The sequence below is a fragment of the Rhynchophorus ferrugineus genome, unplaced genomic scaffold, assembly GCF_030347505.1.
Source record: "Rhynchophorus ferrugineus isolate W39M unplaced genomic scaffold, kcgeb_rfMv2 rfM8, whole genome shotgun sequence".
NCBI classification, from domain to species: Eukaryota; Metazoa; Arthropoda; class Insecta; order Coleoptera; family Curculionidae; genus Rhynchophorus; species Rhynchophorus ferrugineus.
This window is the reverse complement of record NW_027472587.1, coordinates 29,284,861-29,306,807: the sequence shown is the minus strand read 5'-3', so window position 1 is coordinate 29,306,807 and position 21,947 is coordinate 29,284,861. Positions and strand designations below refer to the sequence as shown.

General features: G+C 30.4%; 1 protein-coding gene across 26 annotated transcripts in view; it reads left to right on the top strand.

Annotated features, from left to right (window-relative positions):
- Window positions 1-21,947, top strand: part of Hnf4 (Hepatocyte nuclear factor 4) — a 149,386-nt gene that overhangs the window by 94,527 nt on the left and 32,912 nt on the right. The window contains exon 1 of one of the 26 annotated variants that reach the window (XM_076411271.1): window positions 3,225-3,548. The exons of 24 other annotated variants lie outside the window; for them this stretch is intronic. In XM_076411271.1, coding sequence (XP_076267386.1) covers window positions 3,446-3,548 — 103 coding nt within the window. In that variant the 5' untranslated portion in view covers window positions 3,225-3,445. Of the gene's footprint in view, window positions 1-3,224; window positions 3,549-21,947 lie in introns of those variants that run through there. One more of the 26 variants, XM_076411257.1, reaches the window with a different exon arrangement.

Here is a 21,947-nt window from a genome sequence, read left to right as displayed (position 1 = left end):
CTTGTACTTTGTACTTTCGAGTCATTTTGTGAATTTTTAAAATATTTTCTAGTGTAAGAATTTCAGCCGGTCATCAAAAGTAATTATTTAACTCAGTACACCAGTTAATTATGATTTTATAATTTTATAGTTAATTATCAGTGTTTGATCAACTCTTCAACTTTTCAAAATATCAACATTTAGCAATCAATATACCAAGCAATTTTTAACATATACCCTCGAAAAGTTGGTAATTTTCAAAGATAAGGTAGCTTACCCTATTAATTTCTTTTTTTGATTAAAGAAAATGAAGCTTTCGGATATCTATAGATTGTTTTTAGTTTCTAACCCAGTCAATGTTGAAGTACATTGATTATTGTTTGTATGCTTTATATAAATATTTTCCTCTAGCGTATCAATTATTTGTCGAATGGCTTTAAATCGCAGCTGTGTCCCAACCAATGAACGTCTCCAAAACAACTGATAATACTGGGTGGTATTTTACGCAATTCTGTTGAAATAAATATTGCTCCAAGTCTGATTTATTTAATATTATTAACAAAATTGTATATCTTCATTAGTCTAACCAACAAGGTAAAAAAAGAACGATTCCTTTAATTTGTCTTCAGTGATAATTTTCCTTAATTTATTCCTTGTAATTGGAAAAGTAATAAAATGAGATGCGCGGTTTTTTACAGTATGAATTATACATTACACCTTGCTAATCTCGCCACATTCGCGCAATAAGATATTAAGGCCATAAATAATCTGTTTCGACAAGGAGTGCACTTCCGAGGTGGTTCCATTTGAACCAAATCAGGATCTGTTGGGGGAAGGGGGGGAAATCGAGAGAAATGCTCAAATTTCAAAGGCACGTACAAAGTTTTCACATATTTTTTTATCTAAAATAATCAGATATCTATTTATAATGTTTTTGCTGATATATTGGTCAACGGGACCAGCAACTTTTTTTTGGTCTAGTTTGATTGGAAAATTTGTCAGATCATCTAGACTAGATAGCGGACCCCGAGTCCTGAAGCGTTCCTAATTTTTAATCATCGTTTCTTTATTGAGCAAATATCTAATATTAAAAAGTGAAAAATAAAATATTTTTAACAAAAAAATCGAACCGACTTCAAAAAATAAATAAGGAACTCGCTAAAAATTAAGAAATAACCAAAATTTAGCTATTTAACGCAAAAAAAAACGTTTTAAAATAAAATATGTTCATAATAATCGTTGTAATAACTAAATAAAAATAAACAGAAACCTTATTTATTCTATATACTGCATATGTTTTATATTTTACTATATACACAAAATTTAGCTTAATACCTACCTAAACATATTTATCTATTTACAATATTATTTTAACTACTGCTATCTGACCAGTTTGACGTCGATGCCGAGCCCAAACAATACAAAAATAATAATACAATTTTGTAACATATACACAAAATTAAATTAGGAACAAAACAAATTTAATTTATTGCTCAGCACCGACTTCAAAGTAGTCAGTTGGTAGTAGTTAAAATAATATTGTAAATGGATAAATAGGTTTAGATAGATATTAAGCTAAATTGTATGTATATAGTAGAGTACACAATATATATATATATATATATATATATATATATATATATATATATATATATATATACGATACGTGTACAATACGTGTAGTAGATATGTTAAATAAGTTCTTGTTTATTTTTATTTAGTTATTAGAACGATTATTATATACATATTTTATTTTAAAACATTTTTTTTTGCTTTAAATATCTAAGTTTTGGTTATTTTTTAATTTTCAATGAGTTCTTTATTTATTTTTTTATTAATTATTTTATTTATTTCCTTATTTATTTATTTTATTATAATTTAAATATTTTATTCATCTTCCTCGTCATATATGAACTACTAAGCTGTACTTGCTGTTGTTCTTTGAGTGAAACAACTTTTATTGTGTTTTCAACTTTTTTTGTTATTGTGAAAAAAATGGATAAAAGGGAACTTCGCGTGTTGTTAAAATATTCCTTTTTGAAGGGAAAAAATACAGTTGAAGCAAAATTTGGTTTGATGCCGAGTTTCCGGACACTGCCCCAGGAGAATCAACCTTGTATTGGTATGCTAAGTTTAGACGTGGTGAAATGAGCACCGAAGACGTCCGTGGGCAGTGGACGTCCAAAAGTTATTGTTACCGATGAAAACATTTAAAAAATCCATAAAATGATTTTGAATGACCGTAAGTTGAAACTAAATGAAATAGTAGACGCTCTAAAGATATTAACTGAACATGCACATCATATCATTCACGAATATTTGGATATGAGAAAGCTCTGTGCAAAGTGGGTACCGAACTCACATCCGAGTGGACTGCACTCGATGAACCCGTGAAAGAATGAAAGATGAAGAATGAAAGCGTGGGAAAACGTAACAGTCGGCTGGCAACGTTATGGCGTCTGTATTTTGGGATGCACATGGAATAATTTTCATTGGTCCTACCCTGAAATAGGAGGGACCATCAACAGCGACTATTACATAGCGTTATTGAACCGTTTGAAGGACTAAATCGCCGAAAAAGGGCCGTATTTGAAGAAAAAGAAAGTGCTGCTTCACCAAGACAATGCACCGTGATTTTTGACATGAATTGGGCTTCGAACTGCTTCCTCATCCACCATATTCTCCAGATCTGGCCCCAGTGACTATTTTCTGCTCTCAGATCTCAAAATAATACTCGCTGGGAAGAAATTTTCGTCGAATGAAGAGGTAATCGCCGAAACTGAGGCTTATTGAGGAAGCAAAGGACAAATCGTACTACAAAAATGGCATCGAAAAGTTGGAGAATCGCTATAATCAGTGTATCAGCCTTGAAGGGAATTATGTTGAATAAAACTAATTTTGCCAAAAAAAATGTGTTTTACTAGGTAGGCCGGGGACTTTTCAATTGACCTGTTAAGTTTTTAAATGTGTGCTGATCTTCGGTAGCGATTTCCATGATTGGCGTCTGTATACACTGAGTAACACAATGATACTAATCTAAAACTGTTATTTTCGGAATAAACCATCGATTTTAACATTTACGTTGGGTTGTTCAGCACAAGACATTTTCGTCTGATACTTTTAAACCTTCCTAAGCACTAACACTACCACGCCGCACTACCGGTCAACTACTGATAAATCTACGGCGTGAAACAAGAAGTATACACACCCAATGAACGCACTATCACTTCACAGTTAATTGATCGTCGGCCAATTAATCCGCGAGAAGCTGATTACGAGGAATCGCCCGACGATTCACCAGAATTTCGATCGCCCTCGGCCTAACGAAACAAAATATAGTGACATTAGACGTTCCCCCGATAAGATCCAATGTTTATCGGGCTTATCTTGTTTTGCTTCTTTTTTGTTCGCTGACCAAAACACAGTGGAGCATACGGAATCATTTGTCGTCTCACCTCCCCGTCGAATGGTGCTCTCGGTGACATCCTGTGCTCATCTTCAGTCTCGAATGCCGCCGACCATGTTCTTCCCCACGGACTACTTGATGGAAACCGTCAGGTTCCTTTTGGGTGAGTCTGATCAAATTGCTGATTTCTTTTAAATTGGGCACTGTCCAAGACGAATATTAATGCTCCAAGGCATACTTGATTAATTCACTTTTACTCCAATAATTTGGTTCATAGGTTTATATTATATTTTCAGGACCAGTTTTGTTCGATTTTTAAAAATAATTTCATTAATTTGCTATAATAACTATTAAGTCGTATGTATTATTTTAAAAAAACAAAAGAATGCCCTTTCGATTTTTCTTCTTTTTTATTAGTTTATTTCAAGGAATACTTGATTAATTCATCATCATACCCATATATTATATTCGGTGGTATTTTTAGAGTTAGTTTTTTTCGTTTTTTTTCAAAAAATGCGACCTTTTCATTAATTTATTTTAATTATTTAGTTATGTATATTATAAAACAAAAGAACACCCTTTCAGTTTTCGTTCTAAGGCATTCTTCAGTGCTATTTTTAGAGTTACATTTTTTCTAAATAAGGTCTCTGAATCAAAAGAAGATGTAAGGTATTCAATTAATTCATTCAATTAAGTCCTTGGAAATTAATATTACTGATTTTTCCTAACCGTCTTGCATTTTTTAGATCAACATAAATATTTTACAATATGATTTAATATTAAGGGTTCTTGCAAATAATAAAATTTATTAATGATTATTTTTTGGTTGTTGATTACTTACCCACGAATTTAAAATTACCTTACCACTAAAAAAAATTGTTAAAAGTATATTAATTCATGAAACAAAAGCAGATATTTACTAGAATTTATCCATCTTGTTTGAATTTACATTCTTATAAGCATCAAAAGAAGCTCATAACTTCTTAGTTTATCATTGCTAGTTGAAACTGTTGAACAAATAATACTTTTAGGCTTTTAGTTCGTTTTTCCAAAAAAAAAAATATTTCACAGTCTCCTTAAGTAAACTCATTACTCGTGTATATTATTTTATAAGACAAAAGAACTTCCATTCCATTTTCATTCTTTTTTTTTAATAATTAAATATATTTATTAAATTTATTATTATTAAGTTTAATTTAATTTAATTTTAATTTAATTTTAATTTTATATTATTATTAAATTTATTTTCATCAGCTAGGGTCTCTGAATCAAAATAATATATTCAAGGCCTACTTATTTAATCAGCCCCGCGAATAAAAAAAAAACATATTTTCAATTGTTTATTTAATAATCGCTGATTTTTTCCAAGTGTATTGCATATTTTAGATAAATTTAGATATTTTACGATATGAATTAATATAAGTGAAATAATTAAGGGTTAGTGAAAACGATAAGATTTATTAATGATTATTTTTTTGGTTGTTGATCACCTACCGATTAATTTAAAATTCCCACATTTTGTTCTTTTAATTAAAAAAAATACGTGAAATAAAGAGAGCTAAAAAACATAAAAGAAGAGATATACTAGAATTTTTGCTTTTTGATTATTAATTTTTTTTATTAATCTTCTAGAACGTCAACAATCTGTCCGTGGGCAATAAGTATTATTATATGATTTCACTTATATAATATAACTATCCTGACATGTAGAAGATCACTTCAGTAAGTGATCTACTGTACAATTTATATATATTCTAACCTAATTTATATGTGTTCTAACTTATTTAAAATCTATCCTAACATATTCTAAAAACTATTCTAGATTATTCTAGAGATTATTAAATCTCACTCTATGTCTCTATTAATTAGTTCGTATGGTAGTTTGCGTTTGAGCTTACGCATCTCAGTGTCATCGCGCACATTTAACTATTTGGCGAGTGCATTGGGATGCACTAATAGTCTTTCAGAGTATTTAGCACTAACACTCCGAATTACACTCATTATGGGTTCTATGGGGAATCGCGCTGAATCAGTTTGTTGGATACATAATATGGGGCATCGACGATGACTCGCTACACTTTATTCTGGTTGATTATTAAATGTTTAACATTATTTGCTTCAATTATTTAGTGGTGTATATTACTTTTATAATATATCTAAAAAGAATATATTCAATACCTAGTTATCAGCCCTGCAATTTAAAAAAAAATTCAATTATTATTGCATAAATTTAGACATTTTACGATATGATATAATATGATTAAAATAATTAAGAGTTTTGAATACGATCAATTCTAATTATGATTATCTTTGGTTGCTGATTACCGACATATTTAAACCTCATTTAATTTTCTTTTTTTTTACATAAAAAATATGTGACCGAAAAATAACAACAAACAGAAGTATAACTGTAACTATAACAATTAAAAGCAAAATAATATTATTTGATAAAACAATACGAAATATTTACTAGCATTTGCCCTTTTTAAATATTAAATTATTATTCGGTCCTTGTTTTATTAGTTTCATGCATCCTTTTCATTAATTTATTTCAATTGTTTAGTTATGTATATTATTTTATAAAACAAAAGAACACCCTTTCTATTTTCGTTCTTTTTTTATTAGTTTATTTCAAGGCATACTTGATTAATCCATAATTATCCCCATATATTAGTTCATAAGTTATTTTATCAGTGATATTTTTAGAGTTACGTTTTTTCTAAATAAGGTCTAAGAAGATGTAAGGTATTCAATTAATTTAATCAATTAAGTAATTGGAAATTAAAAAAACACATATGAAACGACATATGAATTTAAACTTCACTTAATTTTCGTTTTTTTTTATAAAAAATATGTGAAACAAAAATAACAACAAACGGAACTGTAACTGCAACTATAGCAATTAAAAACAACAAAATAATATTTTTTGATGAAAAAATACAAAATATTTACTAGCATTTGTCCTTTTTAAATATTTAATTATTAATATGTTTTCAAAACATGAATAGTTTTACTTGTAGTATTCAATCAAAATTTCATTTTAGTTAATTTTACAATATAATGGCTCTAATACTAATTTCGTTCAGAATGTATTTGTTTTTAATTGTTAGCATTTTTCATTTATACGATTTAAGTTAATTTGATTATTTAAATTTTGTTCTGGTCTTTATTTAGTTATTTGTTAATTTTTAAGCTTTATTTATTGATAATAAAAATGTATCGATAGACACAACATTGACTTGTACCCAAAATAAGTTTTTCAATTAATTTGTATAATTCTAATAAGATTCACGTGATTTTCAGATACGTTTCACGCGTTTTTGATAAAAAAAATGTATTTACTACCAATCTATCTGAAACAAAATGAATGAAAACGTTTTTTTTTTGTTTTGGACAGTGGAAAAAAACTTTGTTGACTGTCTCCAAACCTCGATAGATAAATCGATTGTTCGCATTTAATTTTGAATAGTCTGTAGATAACTTATTTGTTGATTTTAAACTGTAAAAATACGGAATTTTCTTAAATTTACCGTTGGATTGCCAAGAAAATAATGTTGGTTTGGCAAATCAAAATTATTCTTTTTAGTTAAATACAAATTATTCTATTCTTTCAGATATACTTAGGTTTAAACCATACAAGGCATAAAATAAGGAGCTCACTAAAAATTAAAAATAATCAAACTTACATTTTAGTACAAAATATATACATAATAATCGTTGTAATAACTATTTAAAAATAAACAAAAACCATATTTAACCTATCTACCATACATATTTTATATTAATTTAGATTTGTTTTGTTGGTAATTAAATTTTTTGTATATATCACAAAATTATATTATTTTTATATTGTTGCTGCTTGGCACCGAATTCAAGATGATCAGTTGGTAGTAGTTAAATTATATTGTAAATAGATCATTAGGTTTAAGTAGGTATTAAGCTAAATTGTATGTTTATAGTAGAATATAAAATATGTATAGTAGATAGGTAAATTTTTTTCCTAGAACGACAACAATCTGCCCGTGGGCTATACGTATTATTATATGATTTCAGTTATATAATATAACCATCCTGACATGTAGAAGATCACTTCAGTGAGTGATCTATTGTACAACTTATAATCTAAATCTTATTCTAGATTCTACTCTAACTTTTTTTAAAGTCTATTCTAACTTATTATAAAAACTATTCTAGCTTATTCTAGAGATTATTCAGTCTCACTATATGTGTCTATTAATCAGTTCATATGGTAGTTTGCGTTTGAGCTTACGCACCTCAGTGTCATCGCGCACATTTAACTATTTGGCGAGTGCATTGGGATGCTTTAATAGTCGTTGAGAGTACTTCGCACTAACACTCCGAATCACACTCGTTATGGCTTCTATGGGGATAACGCGCAGAATCAGTTTGTTGGACACGTAATATGGGGCATCGACGATGACTCGCAACACTTTAATCTTGAACCTCTGGAGGATATCTATCATTTGAAGTAATTCAATACTGTAGGTCCAAATAGGCCTAAGTATTGACTTATACATTAAAACCTTGTTATCTGATGATAATTTAGATTTACGCGCTATCAGCCAGTACATTTGGTTTAGTTTAACCCCTAGCTGTTTGCATTTTTTCATTATATGTTTTTTCCATGTCAAACGTCGATCGAAATGCATTCCCAGATATTTAACGCTGTCTGCTTGCAGAATTTCATGATCATTCAGTTTTACTGAGGGACATGTGCTTCTACAAAGGGTGATTATCACATGGGTAGATTTTGTTTCATTTGCTTTGATACGCCACGTTTTCAACCACAATTCGACTTTGTTAAGATGAAGTTGGAGGTTTCTTGTGGCTGATATTCGATCCTCGTGCGATGATAAAACCACTATATCGTCAGCATATGTTGCAACAGTAATGTTTCTTGAGGTCGGTAGGTCATCTGTATACAATAGATATAACAATGGGCCAAGAATACTGCCTTGGCGAACACCCGAACATATTGGATGTAAGTCAGTGTATTCGTCACTCTATTCGCAATAAAATGTCTGTCTGTGAGGTATGATTTCAGCAGATGCAAGTGCGTATATTGCAAAAGCTTATTCAGTTTAACATGCAGTCCAGTGTGTCACATTTTGTCGAAAGATTAAGATATATTGCGAATTGCTGTAATGAAATAAAATTATTTAATGTTTTGTGTGGAGATCTTGAATAAGTTGGTAGATCCAGTTAATTTTGAGGTCATCGTACAGTTCTTCTTTGGTTACTTAGCGATAAGCATTGGTAATTAACCGAAGAACTATATTTTGACAGAGTTGGACTACTAATGGCTTTGGTAGTTTAGCGCAACTCCATATTCGCACCCCGTAGTCCCATATTGGCTTTATGATTGATTGATAAACCAATCTCTTTGATCTTCCAACTAACAAGTATAGAATTTTGATTTTGAAAAATGATGTTTTCAATCGACACTGTGGTCGATATGGGGTATCCCTCAAGTGGTACAATTAGGTTTTCGTCATTTCACAGCAACTCAAAATTGACATGGATAGATTTGGAGCTATTAAGCTGTATTTTCCAGTCTCTAGTCTTTCTGTGGATATTGTTGATTAGTTTTTATACTTTTACCATAGCTCTACACAAAGATATAGCGTATTCAAAGTTATTTTGTACATACGTCATCTAAATTTGTGACGTCAAAACGTCACAATGTTGCCGCAGTAACAATCAGTTTTGATAAAATTAGATTTTTAACAAAATTTATCAATTATAACTATCAAATATAATTTACTTTAGCATTATAGTACATCTAAAAACTACAGTTAATTATACAGCCACAATAGTTTTTAGATTAGAGTTATAATCTCTTATCGCTATTGCTTTCAAGAATTTTGTGTATTTCTGATAACTGAACGACTTTGACAGGCTCATTCGTTTACGTGTTCGAACTAATCAGACAGCATTAAGTCTCTTTTTAACTAGAATACAATGAGAAAGAAAATAATGTCTGATTCTAAAACGAATTTACAAATTAACTGAAACGTCTTGATGACGATGTACAAAATAACTTTGAATAGACTATATGTCCATTGCCATAATGACTATAGCGTCGGTAAACGTTCCAAGTATTGTTTCTTTTGTGGTTGGGGTATTAGCGTGCAGAGCAGATACAGAAGTGGACTCAAGACACATATTTGAAGATGTCCAATAAAGCATTCGATATCGAGGACAGTTGTTTATATTATTTTATGTGTTATTCCAACATACATCATTAACTCATATCGTCCGCTTATCATCTATAAATAAAAAAATAAACGAATTTCCCGATATATAAACTTTTTAACGGTACAAGCTGTTCATTTGATTGTTGGGATGCATTTATTTCAATTTTAAACGTTGATAGTGAACGAATTAAGAAATATCAGCCTTTAAATAAACGCAGACGAAATTGCATCAATGGATGCTGCTGCCAAGATGTAAATTGCGTCTATTAATAGCGAACAGGAGAGGGAAATCGCGATCGAATCGGACGGGTTTCTTAAAATATGTTTTATCGGTTATAAAACGCGAACCCAGGGCCATATCGATTCTATTTCGGATCCGGCCCAATGGTCCCCCGTCGATGAGATCGATCCTCGTAGATGGTGAATCTAATCAAATCCGATAAACAAACGAACGATGGCGGAGATTGTCGTCGGTGGAGTCCCCTAAAATGTATATGTTAAATGGTTTATTCAAAACCATTAAGTAATTTGCGCGAGTTAGGACTTTATTAGATAGATAGATAGATAGCGCGTGAATGGTTTTAAGAGTAGGGATTTGTTTAGATCAAAACGAGTGAAGAAAAATAAAAAATATAGGTTATATATATATATATATATATATATATATATATATATATATATATATATATATATATATATATCACCAACACCAAATTTTTCGTTCAATTGTTCAAGGAGAAGTTGATTTAACTAAAACAGAATAAGAATTTAAATATTTTTAGCACTTGATGAGTCAATTCCTACCAATTTTGTTTTAAGATAAACGAATAAAGGAAGGTAATCACGTTAACACTCCATGTACTTGGAGACGCTGACGTCATCCTGCGAAAGATTCTTTTGCAGTAACCTTTACCCTAGAAATTCTACTTTCTCCTATGACAAATCAAGATCTCCGATTGGCTCGTTTTGTACGAATTTTTTTTCTTCAAAATCAGGGTCATGGAATGTGGAAGACGTTAAGTCGTCCTTTTATACTAATACATACTTTGGGTATGGTATATATGGAATAGGTCAAATAGCAGGTGAAATATTCGTGAATTTCATGGTTATTATTTTCCTTAACAATCTTGCTTTTATAGAAATCAAGAAACTCAAAAAAAAATTTAAAAAAAAGAAAATTTATATCACAGCAATGGCTATTAATCATTTTACTATTCGGCCACTATTGTGTCATGAGTAACATATATATGTAATCCATGACTTATGTTATCGCAGAACGCACACCATATATTTCCTACTTTCCTACCAAAATAATATCAATAGGCAGTCTTTATTTTGTCTTTGCGAGGATATCATAATTTCGTCACAAATATAACCAATGTTACTCTTTAAAACGCTCCAAAATAGAGCATATAGAAAATTTGTAATAGTATTTCTATACTTCCTTCAAAGCCCAACAGAGAACATTTCCTCCGTCCAACTGCCACTTAAAATAATCTGATATTTTCTTAAACCATGAAATTAATACTTATATACGAAAAATTAAAATTGTGGCTACTTTTAAATCAACAAGTCCCAACTTTTAAATAAAAAATACGATATGCTAATACTAGTTTTTGATCGTAAATCACCATAATATATGGGAACGCATCTACGCTTGTTCGTAGACGTCAGAAACCAGTTTGCCGCAACCGAGCAAACAGTATATATGACTGGTCTTCCTGGAAGGATATTTCGACAAGAACCAGTACAAAAAAACAAGATATTCGCTTATGTAACGGCACGATATATGTTTGTTTTTCTGGCCGCTGTTTCTATCCGCTGCAAGATGACGGTCATCGTCATTCGACACGCACAATCGTCATCTGGTCCGGGCTTCCCGATCTATCAGCTTTGATTCGATATGTTAATGTAGTACTGCGATTCAGAAATTGTTTGGTCTTTCTATTTTTTGATCAGAGTAGCATACATTCTAATTATCTAACTACAATGATATAATGTTAAATCCATCATATCTCAGCTTGGTTTAGTTTGGTTTGAACAACTTGAGTGATTTTTGATATCAATTATAACCTGAACAATCCTGTATAGTTAAAAAGTTGCTTCATAGCTTGAGAATGTTTTTAAAATATTTCTAAGGTACTGTGACAACGCAAAATAAAAGTTCGCTATTTCAAAAAGTAAGAAACCGAAAATAATCATTGATACTGTTACCAAAAACTCTCGCAGTGTACAATCTACTTACTGTAATCGGGATTATGGAAAGCCAGAAGGTACTCAAGAGTGGTATGAAGGCGTTTCTTAATTATAAATCATTGTAATGTTGCACAATATGTAATGTTGCAAAGTATCCTTTCCATAATTCAAGTAGTAAGTAGGTACCTGCATTACCTACAGACATGGTTGGTAATATGAGATTGAATATTGAGGAATCCCATCGCTAAAAACAGACAATAAACAATTTGCAGTCGAAGGTCTTTTTAATCTCAGATGTCCTGCCGTATATTTGGTAAATTCAACAAGGAATGGTAATACTGCGAACTTCGCGAAAGATACAATATTCATAGTATTTCGAATAAAAACTCCTCATCGCATTTAGCTCCTTCAACTCACACCTGCTCAGATTGATGTAGATAATTATCATGCAATTAATGAAATAAAGCTGAAACGGAAATAGAAACAGTCAGTTTAAGCGATAGTTTTTTGCCTCCTTTTGGATCTTTCCCATAACACCTGAAAACAGTTGATTGATAAACTGCTAAGCTCTTTGGGAGTTCGAGCTATGTTATCGTCCAATAGATCTTGCAGTTAATTTTTAACCGACTTTAAAAAAGGACGAGGTTCTATATTCGGCTGTATATATATTTTTTAAGTGTATGTTTCAGAATTTTTTTTATTCGAAAAAGTGCACTTCTGAGATGGTTCTATTAGAACCAAGTTAGAATCTGTTGGGGGAAGGAAAACTTAAAATTCCAGGGGCATGTACAAAGTTTTCACATATTTTTTGATCTAAAATCATAATCAGATATTTGTGTATAATGTTATTGCTAAACTAATGTGTCGAAAAATCGGAAGTAGTTCAGTATAAAATCCATTAAATTTGCTTTGTAAGCGCTTTGTTGTTGTCAACTGTTTCTATGGTGTAATGGTTATGTCCACACGCGGAGGTCGCGGGTTCGATTCTCAACGAGGCCAGCAACTTTGCTTTTTTTGCTTTTTTGTTCTAGTTTGGTTGGAAAATTTGTCAAATCACCTAGACTAGTTAGCGGACCTCGGTGTCTGAAGCTTTACTTATTTTCAATCATTGTTTCTTTATTCATATTTTGTCTCATACCGACTGCACTTTTACTTGGGTTATCTATTGTAATACTTAATAAAATAACTGCGTAATTTATTGAGTAAATATCTCACTAAACACTAAAAAGAGAAAAATAAGAAAATTTTAACAAAAAAATTGAACCGCCTTCAAAAAATAAATAAAGAACTCATTACAAAATTAAAAGATAATCAAACTTACATTGTTAACACAGAAAATACGGTTGAAAATAAAATATGTACATAATAGTCGTTGTAATAACTAAATAAAAATAAACAAAAAACGTATTTAATCTATCTACTACACGTATTTTATATTCTACTATATACACACAATTTAGCTTAATACTACCAACTCATCAGTTTGTTGTCGGTGTTAAGCCCAAACAATACAAAAATAATAATAAAATACGCAATAAATGTTGGTTCATTTTTATGTTAAACATATTTTATTGTGATGTTATTTATTTTGATTTATGATTCTTATTTATTTATAATATATTAATATAAAAAATAGTTATTTTAGAAACCACAAAACATACAATAAGCCGAATTTTATAACATTTTTTCCTATACATCACAATTTTTATATACAAGCAAACTATAATACAAAGCGTAATAAAAGTACTAATTGTTTTTACATACTAAAAGTACCAGAAAGATTTAGTATATAAGGAATAAATATTTGAAATATTAGTAATGGTATTTATCCTGTCATTTTATCATTTAGTTCTCGTTAGAAGCTAATTAAACATCTGCCTAGTCAGTGTTAAAATGCATTTCTCAAAAGCGATCTGCGATGCTCCTTTGTACGCAGATTTTCCACGAAACTTTATGGTTAGGATTTGTTCAAACATTTACGTTATGTTTGTGTTTCTGTTAACAATTAAAATAACACGGAAAATGTTCGCTAAAACAAGTAAATTATCAATTATTAGGCTTCGTGTCATCTTACGATTACTTCAAAAAAGGAGGAGGTTCTATGTTTGAATGTATATTTTTTCTAATGTATGTTCGTCGATTTCTCGGTAAATTATGGAACGATTTTCAAAATTCTTTTTTTATTCGAAAGAGTGCACTTCCGAGGTGGTCCCATTGGGTTCGGCACCGATTTCAAACTAATCAGTTGGTAGTTAAAATAATATTATTAATAGATAAATGGGTATAGATAGATATTAAGCTAAATTACGAGTATATAGTATAATATAATATATTATTTAGTTATTACAACGATTATTATCTACATATTTTAATTTTAAAAAAAATTGTGTTAAAAATCCAAGTTTGGTTATTTTTAGTTTTTTGTGAGTTTCTTATTTATTTTTTGGTGTCGGTTGTAATTTTTTTGTTAAAAATATTTTATTTTTCAATAATGATAAATTTAAATTCCTGTTCTGTAGATATCTTGTCTCATTCGCTGTTTTGCTTCTTCCAAAACATTGTTTTAAGAGGGCATGTTCAATTGTATTTAATATTATTACTGTTTTTAGGTGATAATTATTTAATATACGAAAAATTACAATTAAAACTATATAGAAAGTAGAACTCATAGATACACGTAAAATATATATCATTAAAAATAAATTAATAATAAAATTAATAATAAAGTTATGAGACATCAATGCATATATATTGCTAAATATTGACTGATGCTTACACCTATTGAGAGATATTTGATATTTAAGAAAAATCATAACCAAATGCTGGAATTTCTCATTACTTTTACCTCAATACTAGTTTACCACAATGCCAAAATATAAAAGATAACCTTAATGTTATTTAATTTCGCGTTATATTGTTTGATTTTGATACCCGATCCATTTTATTAGAAAATAATAATTAGGGGATTAGATTTTGAATCAACATTCTCATCACATTTTCATTGGATTTGTAGAGACAGAAAAGATAATGTATCATTTTTATGAGAGATTAGAACAAAAATGTATGTTATTGTGGATTAACAGCCTTTTATTTTAATCTGAAATCTACATTTCATTTTATATAATAATATATCTAACGTTCATTATATTAATAATTTTCACGTTAATCATCCTAGATTTTTTTGTCCTTTTTAAATTACCGTGTTAAAAAATCCAACTTATTATATCTGTTAATTCGAAGAACGAATTCCTCCATTCCGAGAATCGGTATTGAATAATAAGTCGATATTATACATTAAGTGGCACCTGGTGAATGACTAAAGAACACTAACTCGTTTTAATTTAATCACATCACATTTGCACAGTCACGGTGATTTCGCGCTGCCGTAGAGAAAAACCACGCTGTTCTGCGTTATATTTATAAACGATTGTTATTTATTGTTAGCTACTATTCTATGATACACTAATATGTATGTCAGCTGTCAGTGGGAATGTTTATATCAACGATTCAATATTTTATTTAGTGTGTACGTCTTTAATATTAAATTACCTTAAATAGATAACACCTAACAATTATGTCACAGTCACTATGGCTATCATTACGGAATATATATATTTCTGCCTACAGCTATAGAACAACCACAAGTCGCATTTACAAACAAACAAACTACAACTCAAAATAAGTCTCACAGCATGATCTAAGACATAGAGAAATAGATGTTTAATATATTAGAAGATAGGAAATTTTGGGGAAAAGATTTATTTAGGAATTTAGATTCTTGTAACGTTTAGAGAATAAGTTATTAGTTCATTAGTATTTCTAAGACAGTAGTACTTTATAGATAAATAAGTAAAGTGAAGTCTCGATCTAGAAAGTGTTGTGTACCCAGATAGTAAAGAAACACAGAATCGTTTTATTTCGAAGAAGGATTTAACTGTCTTTAAAAAATGGTTGGTAAAGTTAAAAATCCCAAATTGACTGGATTAACCATCAAATTAATTTATAATCGTTACAGCGTGTTTTGTTGTAAGTTGAGGTACGATTATTCATATCAATAATCATATAAAATATCAAATATTTATTTTTTAATTTTAGAAAATAATCCCTTTCCAAAAGAATCTACACAAACGGCCATATACTTTTATTCTTGGATCAATTATTTGATAGTTGAAACTCCACTAAAATAATAGCTCCTGAATGCAAACCTTTACCATCCACAGTTCCTAACATCATCAACGTGTATAGGAAAGTGTATTCATTTTTAGCGAATTCGTTGTAAATTTTAGTTTTATTTTAAATAATAGTGCATATATTAATTTTTAATTACATATATATATATTGATTAACAAAAAATTAATCTGTTACTATTGTTCTGTTGTACTCGCAAAAATGCACAAGCAAGGCAACAGCGGGATAAATGCATCAACATCTGTATTTTCCATATTAAAATTAAATTACCGTTCCTCAATTACAAGAACAACACTTGCATGTTCGTGTGATTTGGTTCGCTTCAATCTTCTAATTTCCTGCGTGTTATCATGCGTACTGTATCGCTTCCACATTGCTGTGATACAGTAACCTTATTTCAGCTTCTAAACTTTGTTTTAGTAGCGTTGGATTGCTAGTGACTTAGTACAACCCCATATTAGTACTCTATAAGGCCAAATTGCCTTTATAGTTGACTGATAAACCAATCTCCTTACTTAGTATCTTCCGACTAACCAATAGAAGTTACTGATTTTGAATCTGATCTGCTCTTATTTGGCATGTCTAATGCGATATTAGAATGTTATAAGTGAAAGAGCAAAGATACCATGATAAATCCTTTCTTGTTGCTCATTTTCATTGAGCACTGAGAATTAATTTTGAAGGATTCTGTTACAGATTCAAGATACTTTTTTAAATTTTATGATTTATTGTGAAAAATGGATACAATGTATTTTATTCGAAGTATTGTTCATTGATAGCCACTACTTTTTCCCATTTTTTAGGTATCCACGAATCGACCTATTTTTTGCTATCTTCATAAGAAGTGAAAATATATCACTACTCATGTGTCGGAACAAATAATAATAGTAAATGGGAGTAAGGTTTGGAGGATACGGCGGGTAGAGTAACAATTCCCATCTTTTGTTTCCAAGGATGTTTGCACACCGGTTTTGTAACGTGGGTCCAGCGTGGTCATGCTGAAGAATAACATTGTTGTGTCTTTTCTTGTTCTCCAACCGTTTTTGCGCAGTGATCGACACAAACGCATCAATTGCAGTCTACTAATGCCTTCAAGTCTTCATCTTCAATTTCTTTTGGCTATCTAGAGCGCTTTGTGGCTTTGGTGTCAAAATGCTGAATGATGAAAAGTGAAACCTGCTAGTGGGAGTTCAACATGAAATTGATTAAAAATGTACCCGATGCAATTTGATACATAATAACACTTTAGGGTAAATTATAAGGCTCGGTGAATAGAGATAAAACAAAATGAAACAGTTTGTGACCGTTATTTATTGATGTATTACAAAATATTGCAAATACAAATAGATAGAAAAAAACGGCCCTGGGTTTACCTGTAGACGAGGCGGTCGATGGTGGCACGTCTGAACTGAACGATGGTCAGTCACTGAATACCCTTCAATCTCCCAGATATACGTCTCGGGGTTGCCAGATATCCGTTATCATGTCCTAGTTGGCTCTGCTGGCACCCCGCCCGTGTTCAACATCTAGAGTTATATTTCCGAGTATTTTGTAGACTGTTATTCCACGATGTAAAATTCGACATGCCTCAAGGTAAAACAATGTTTTCTTTTCAAAATATTCTTTCTTCATCTGTAGTTGAATAGGATGCTACAGTCATATAGTAATAAAGTATCAAAAAATAATAATAACACATGGACGTGTAGAAAATCTTCAAAACCTTTTTGACAGCAACAAACAAACTCCTTCGACAGTAAACAGGTCCATCACTAAAACAAACGTGACCACAAAACCGATATCCGCCAAACGATCGCTTTCTTATCGATCTTGTATCGATTGCCTCGTTATTAATAGACGCGAATGTGCAGCGTTACGGGTGTCATAATGACAATAATGAAGATAACGCACATTTTTGGGCGAGACCTTCGCGTTCGTATCAAGCGCGCGCCCCTCTCTCGTAATCAAGCGCCGCGCTAATCGGGCAGGTGTATTTTTGTAATGGCGCGAAGCTCGACGAAGTGTGTTTGTTAATAATATTACACAACCGCCGACGAAGGCGGCGTTAAATTTAGTTGGAGAATCCCGCGTTGCCAGACGTGCTATTTATGTTTGAGAAAAAAATGTCTTGCGTTCTCTTAGTTACCTTTTCTATTCCGTTAATTTCACGTGCTGGCTTCCTCTTTATTATATATTTAGAGGATGCATTACTTATTACTTATATTTACTATATTACTTATGCATTACGTGACTATTAGATTTAATGTTGAATATATATATATATATATATATATATATATATATATATATATATATATATATATATATATATATATATATATATATCCAGTCTAAAATCGTTTCAGAAATTCCCAGTTCCAAAGATTTTTTGGTTGTTGGAGTATTTGTCCTACACTGACGTGAAGTTTGAATACCATCTGTCTTTTTATTATTTGAGGATGTCTATCACCAGAAAATCATACAAGACCTGAAGATGAGGAGATTCTTTCGAAACGTTGTCAAAACATTAGAAATAATAAATGTTCTAGTAGTAATTTAGTAAACAAACTGCTATAATAATTATCGATAAAAATTTGGACGACCAACAAAAACTAAACACGTTCTTTTCTTTGACCCCAATCACGACTCATGATGAATCCAATTGGGAGACTGGCGATAATGAACGCAGCGGCACGACGCGCATGAATATCTCGTCGTCTTTATCAATTTTCTGTTGCCATTGCGTGTAGCTCCGCACTATGCAAATCACCAGTACAAATAAATAGTTTTTTCGCCTTTCGTGAACTTGGTATGGTGTAAGATATTATTTCTTCCATAAAACTCCCCTGGTTATTAATATTACACACCTATATAATGTTTATTATATATATCACATCTTATAGTCTCCACGCTGTCTAATAATTTAGTAGCTTTGGTTTCTATCCAGTGTAGAAGTGTTTCTTTTATTAATTTCCCCTAAAAGTTTAAATATATTCTAATGTAAACCAAATCCTTATATCTAGACGTCCCAGACTTCAAAGTATCCACTTAGTGGTAGTTAATATACAATTGTAAATAGATAAATAGGTTTTTGTAGGTATTAAGCTAAATTGTATATATATATATATATATATATATATATATATATATATATATATATATATATATATATATATGTATAGTAGAATATAATAAGTAGGTAGGTTAAATAAGGTTTTTGTTTATTTTTATTTAGTTATTACAACGATTATTATGTACATATTTTATTTTAAAATGTTTTTTTTGTGTTAAAAGTATAAGTTTGATTATTTTTACTGATTTCGTTATTTATTTTTTGAAGTCGGTTCAATTTTTTTGTTAAGAATATTTTATTTAGTACTGTAGTAATGTTCGTCTTGGGTCGGTCAGTCGGTCGAAATGTGTGGCTGCAACTGCGATTATTTATCAGAACACTCACTACTATTTTTGGGAGGAATTTGCACGAGAACTGAAAACACTGGTTGAAGAAATACTGTTTATTTTTAATATTAAATTGTACATGTGGTCGACATGAGAATTGAAAGGATATTAGGTTAGGTAGAGGAAGTACGGTAGCGCTGGAAGTGGTACTGTTACAAGGGGATGGAGAAAAGAAAAGAGAACGAGACGTCGTCGTGATGGTCTTTTATCGCCTGGAACTGCATGGTACCAATCCACCGGCGTTGCCAACCTTTGAACTTGCTGGTCGTGAATTCGTGGTGGCCTAAAGGGTCGTGGCGGTCGCCACAGTACAATAAAAATTGCTGTCAAACTGTTTGACAGCCCAGGGCAGTGTTAAAATCGTAAATGTCAAAAAAAGGTAAAAATATTCGGTTTTTTTACAGCTTTAATTTCTGGAACATAAATTTGTTTGGTTAAATTCTTGAAGATTTTACGTGTTCTGAAATAGAGATGGATTTATTGTTTTTTGTTTTGCTTCATGTCTGTTTTGAAGCACAATTTAAAAATTAATTTGCGGACTTCTGATCTGTAATTGAATGATTCTCTTACGTAGATTGCTTTCGTCATCTGCAACTTGTTGATTCCTTATAGAATCTGCTAGAACGGTAGAACCACGGAATCGGAGTGATTCAGCTGCGAGATGTTTTGAACGGAACGCTGTCTTAAAATAACTCGATCGAGAAAAAAATCAAAACAAACACATCCCCGATAAGTGAGGATTCGATCCCTGGGATCACAAAAGCACCGTGATGGACTTTGCATGGAGATTCGATAGTTCCGAGAAATCTGTCGCGCGATATGAAGAAACAGCCAGTTTCTCCGAACTAATTAACAACAACATTCGCTAAATCCGCTATCATAACATATTTATCACGGTGGCTTATTATAAACACACACAACCTTGTTGAACCCAGACATTTTTTCAAAACTAAACAGAAGAATTTTTCGGTTGATACTGATAATGCGTAGAAAATGTGTTGTATTGTGAAAACGTCGAATAAGCTAGATGATATAGATGATATGTTTTAAAAAATAATTTTTAACAATTATTTCTCAAATAAAATTGATTTGAAGTTCACTAAAACGCTCCAAGATATTTTTCATCGTCAAATGTATATAATTTAAACCTTTTCCTGTGTTGTAGTTACTATCAACCATGTAAAATGAATATTTTGGTAGCCCTGTCAAATACATCCGCATGTGATCTTGACCGCAACTTCGATTTGTTTTTACAAATATCTCTATTATTGAGTACTCTAAATGTATTACCCGTATTTATTAATTTTCTTGCCAATTGTTATACTGATAGTATATTTACTTAATGTTCTTCAATACTCGTATCCTACTATATTTCGTAGTTAGTGTGTGTGAAATGCTCACTCACTTCATTTCTATAAAAGTTCTAGTTTTCTTTTTAGAGTTATTATTTCAGTTACGCTTTCAATTTCAATCATCGAATCGATTCTGGCCAATTTAGGTTATTTGTTTTCATAATTCCCAATTCAATTTTTTCATTTATCTTTTCTTTCCGTTGGTCGCCCAAAACTAATTTTTTAACTGTGAAATGTAAGATCAATAATCCAAATAAACTCAGAGGGTGCTAAAAAGTTTAAATGTTGGAATACGATAAGTAACGTTAATATTTCGTAGCGCTTTTGATTGGTGCTTGACTAGACATATATGTATAGTATATTGTTATTATAAATCAATATTTTTGTGATTCTTTATTACAGTCATCCAGCCTGTTATAAAAGTACCATAAGGCCGTCGAACATTGAATCTAAATTGTTTTCATAATTTTCAAATATATGATTGTCATTTCTTATAGCCCTTAATATGTTCACTAAATTTTTCACTATTATTTCATGTGGAACCCAAGTATCCAATCAAAACTGTTTCATGGAAGATACGATATTTAGTAACATAATTTCGGATATGACGCATGCGTACATTGGGTTCCATTCATTTTTGAGTTACAATAACGTTACGTAATAAATACCTGTTGGTGCTTGATCTTGATGTAAATTCTGTAAATATATTTTAATATAACGTTTATATATATATGGTGCTTGGAGTTTATCTTAATTTTATACATATACATTATTAACATATACATTATTTTAATCATTATAATTAATATTTCATCATTATAATTCATTTAATATTCAATCATTTTTTAAATAAAAATTGTTATTTCAAATCAAATAGTTATTGAATTTATTTCTAACATATATATCACATATATACATATATATAGATATATATATATATATATATATATATATATATATATATATATATATATATATATATATAATAGATATATATATATATATATATATTACATATACACATATATACATATATGTACATATACACATATATACATATGTGTACATATACACATATATACATATATATAGATATATATATATATATATATATATATATATATATATATCATTAGATATATATATCATATA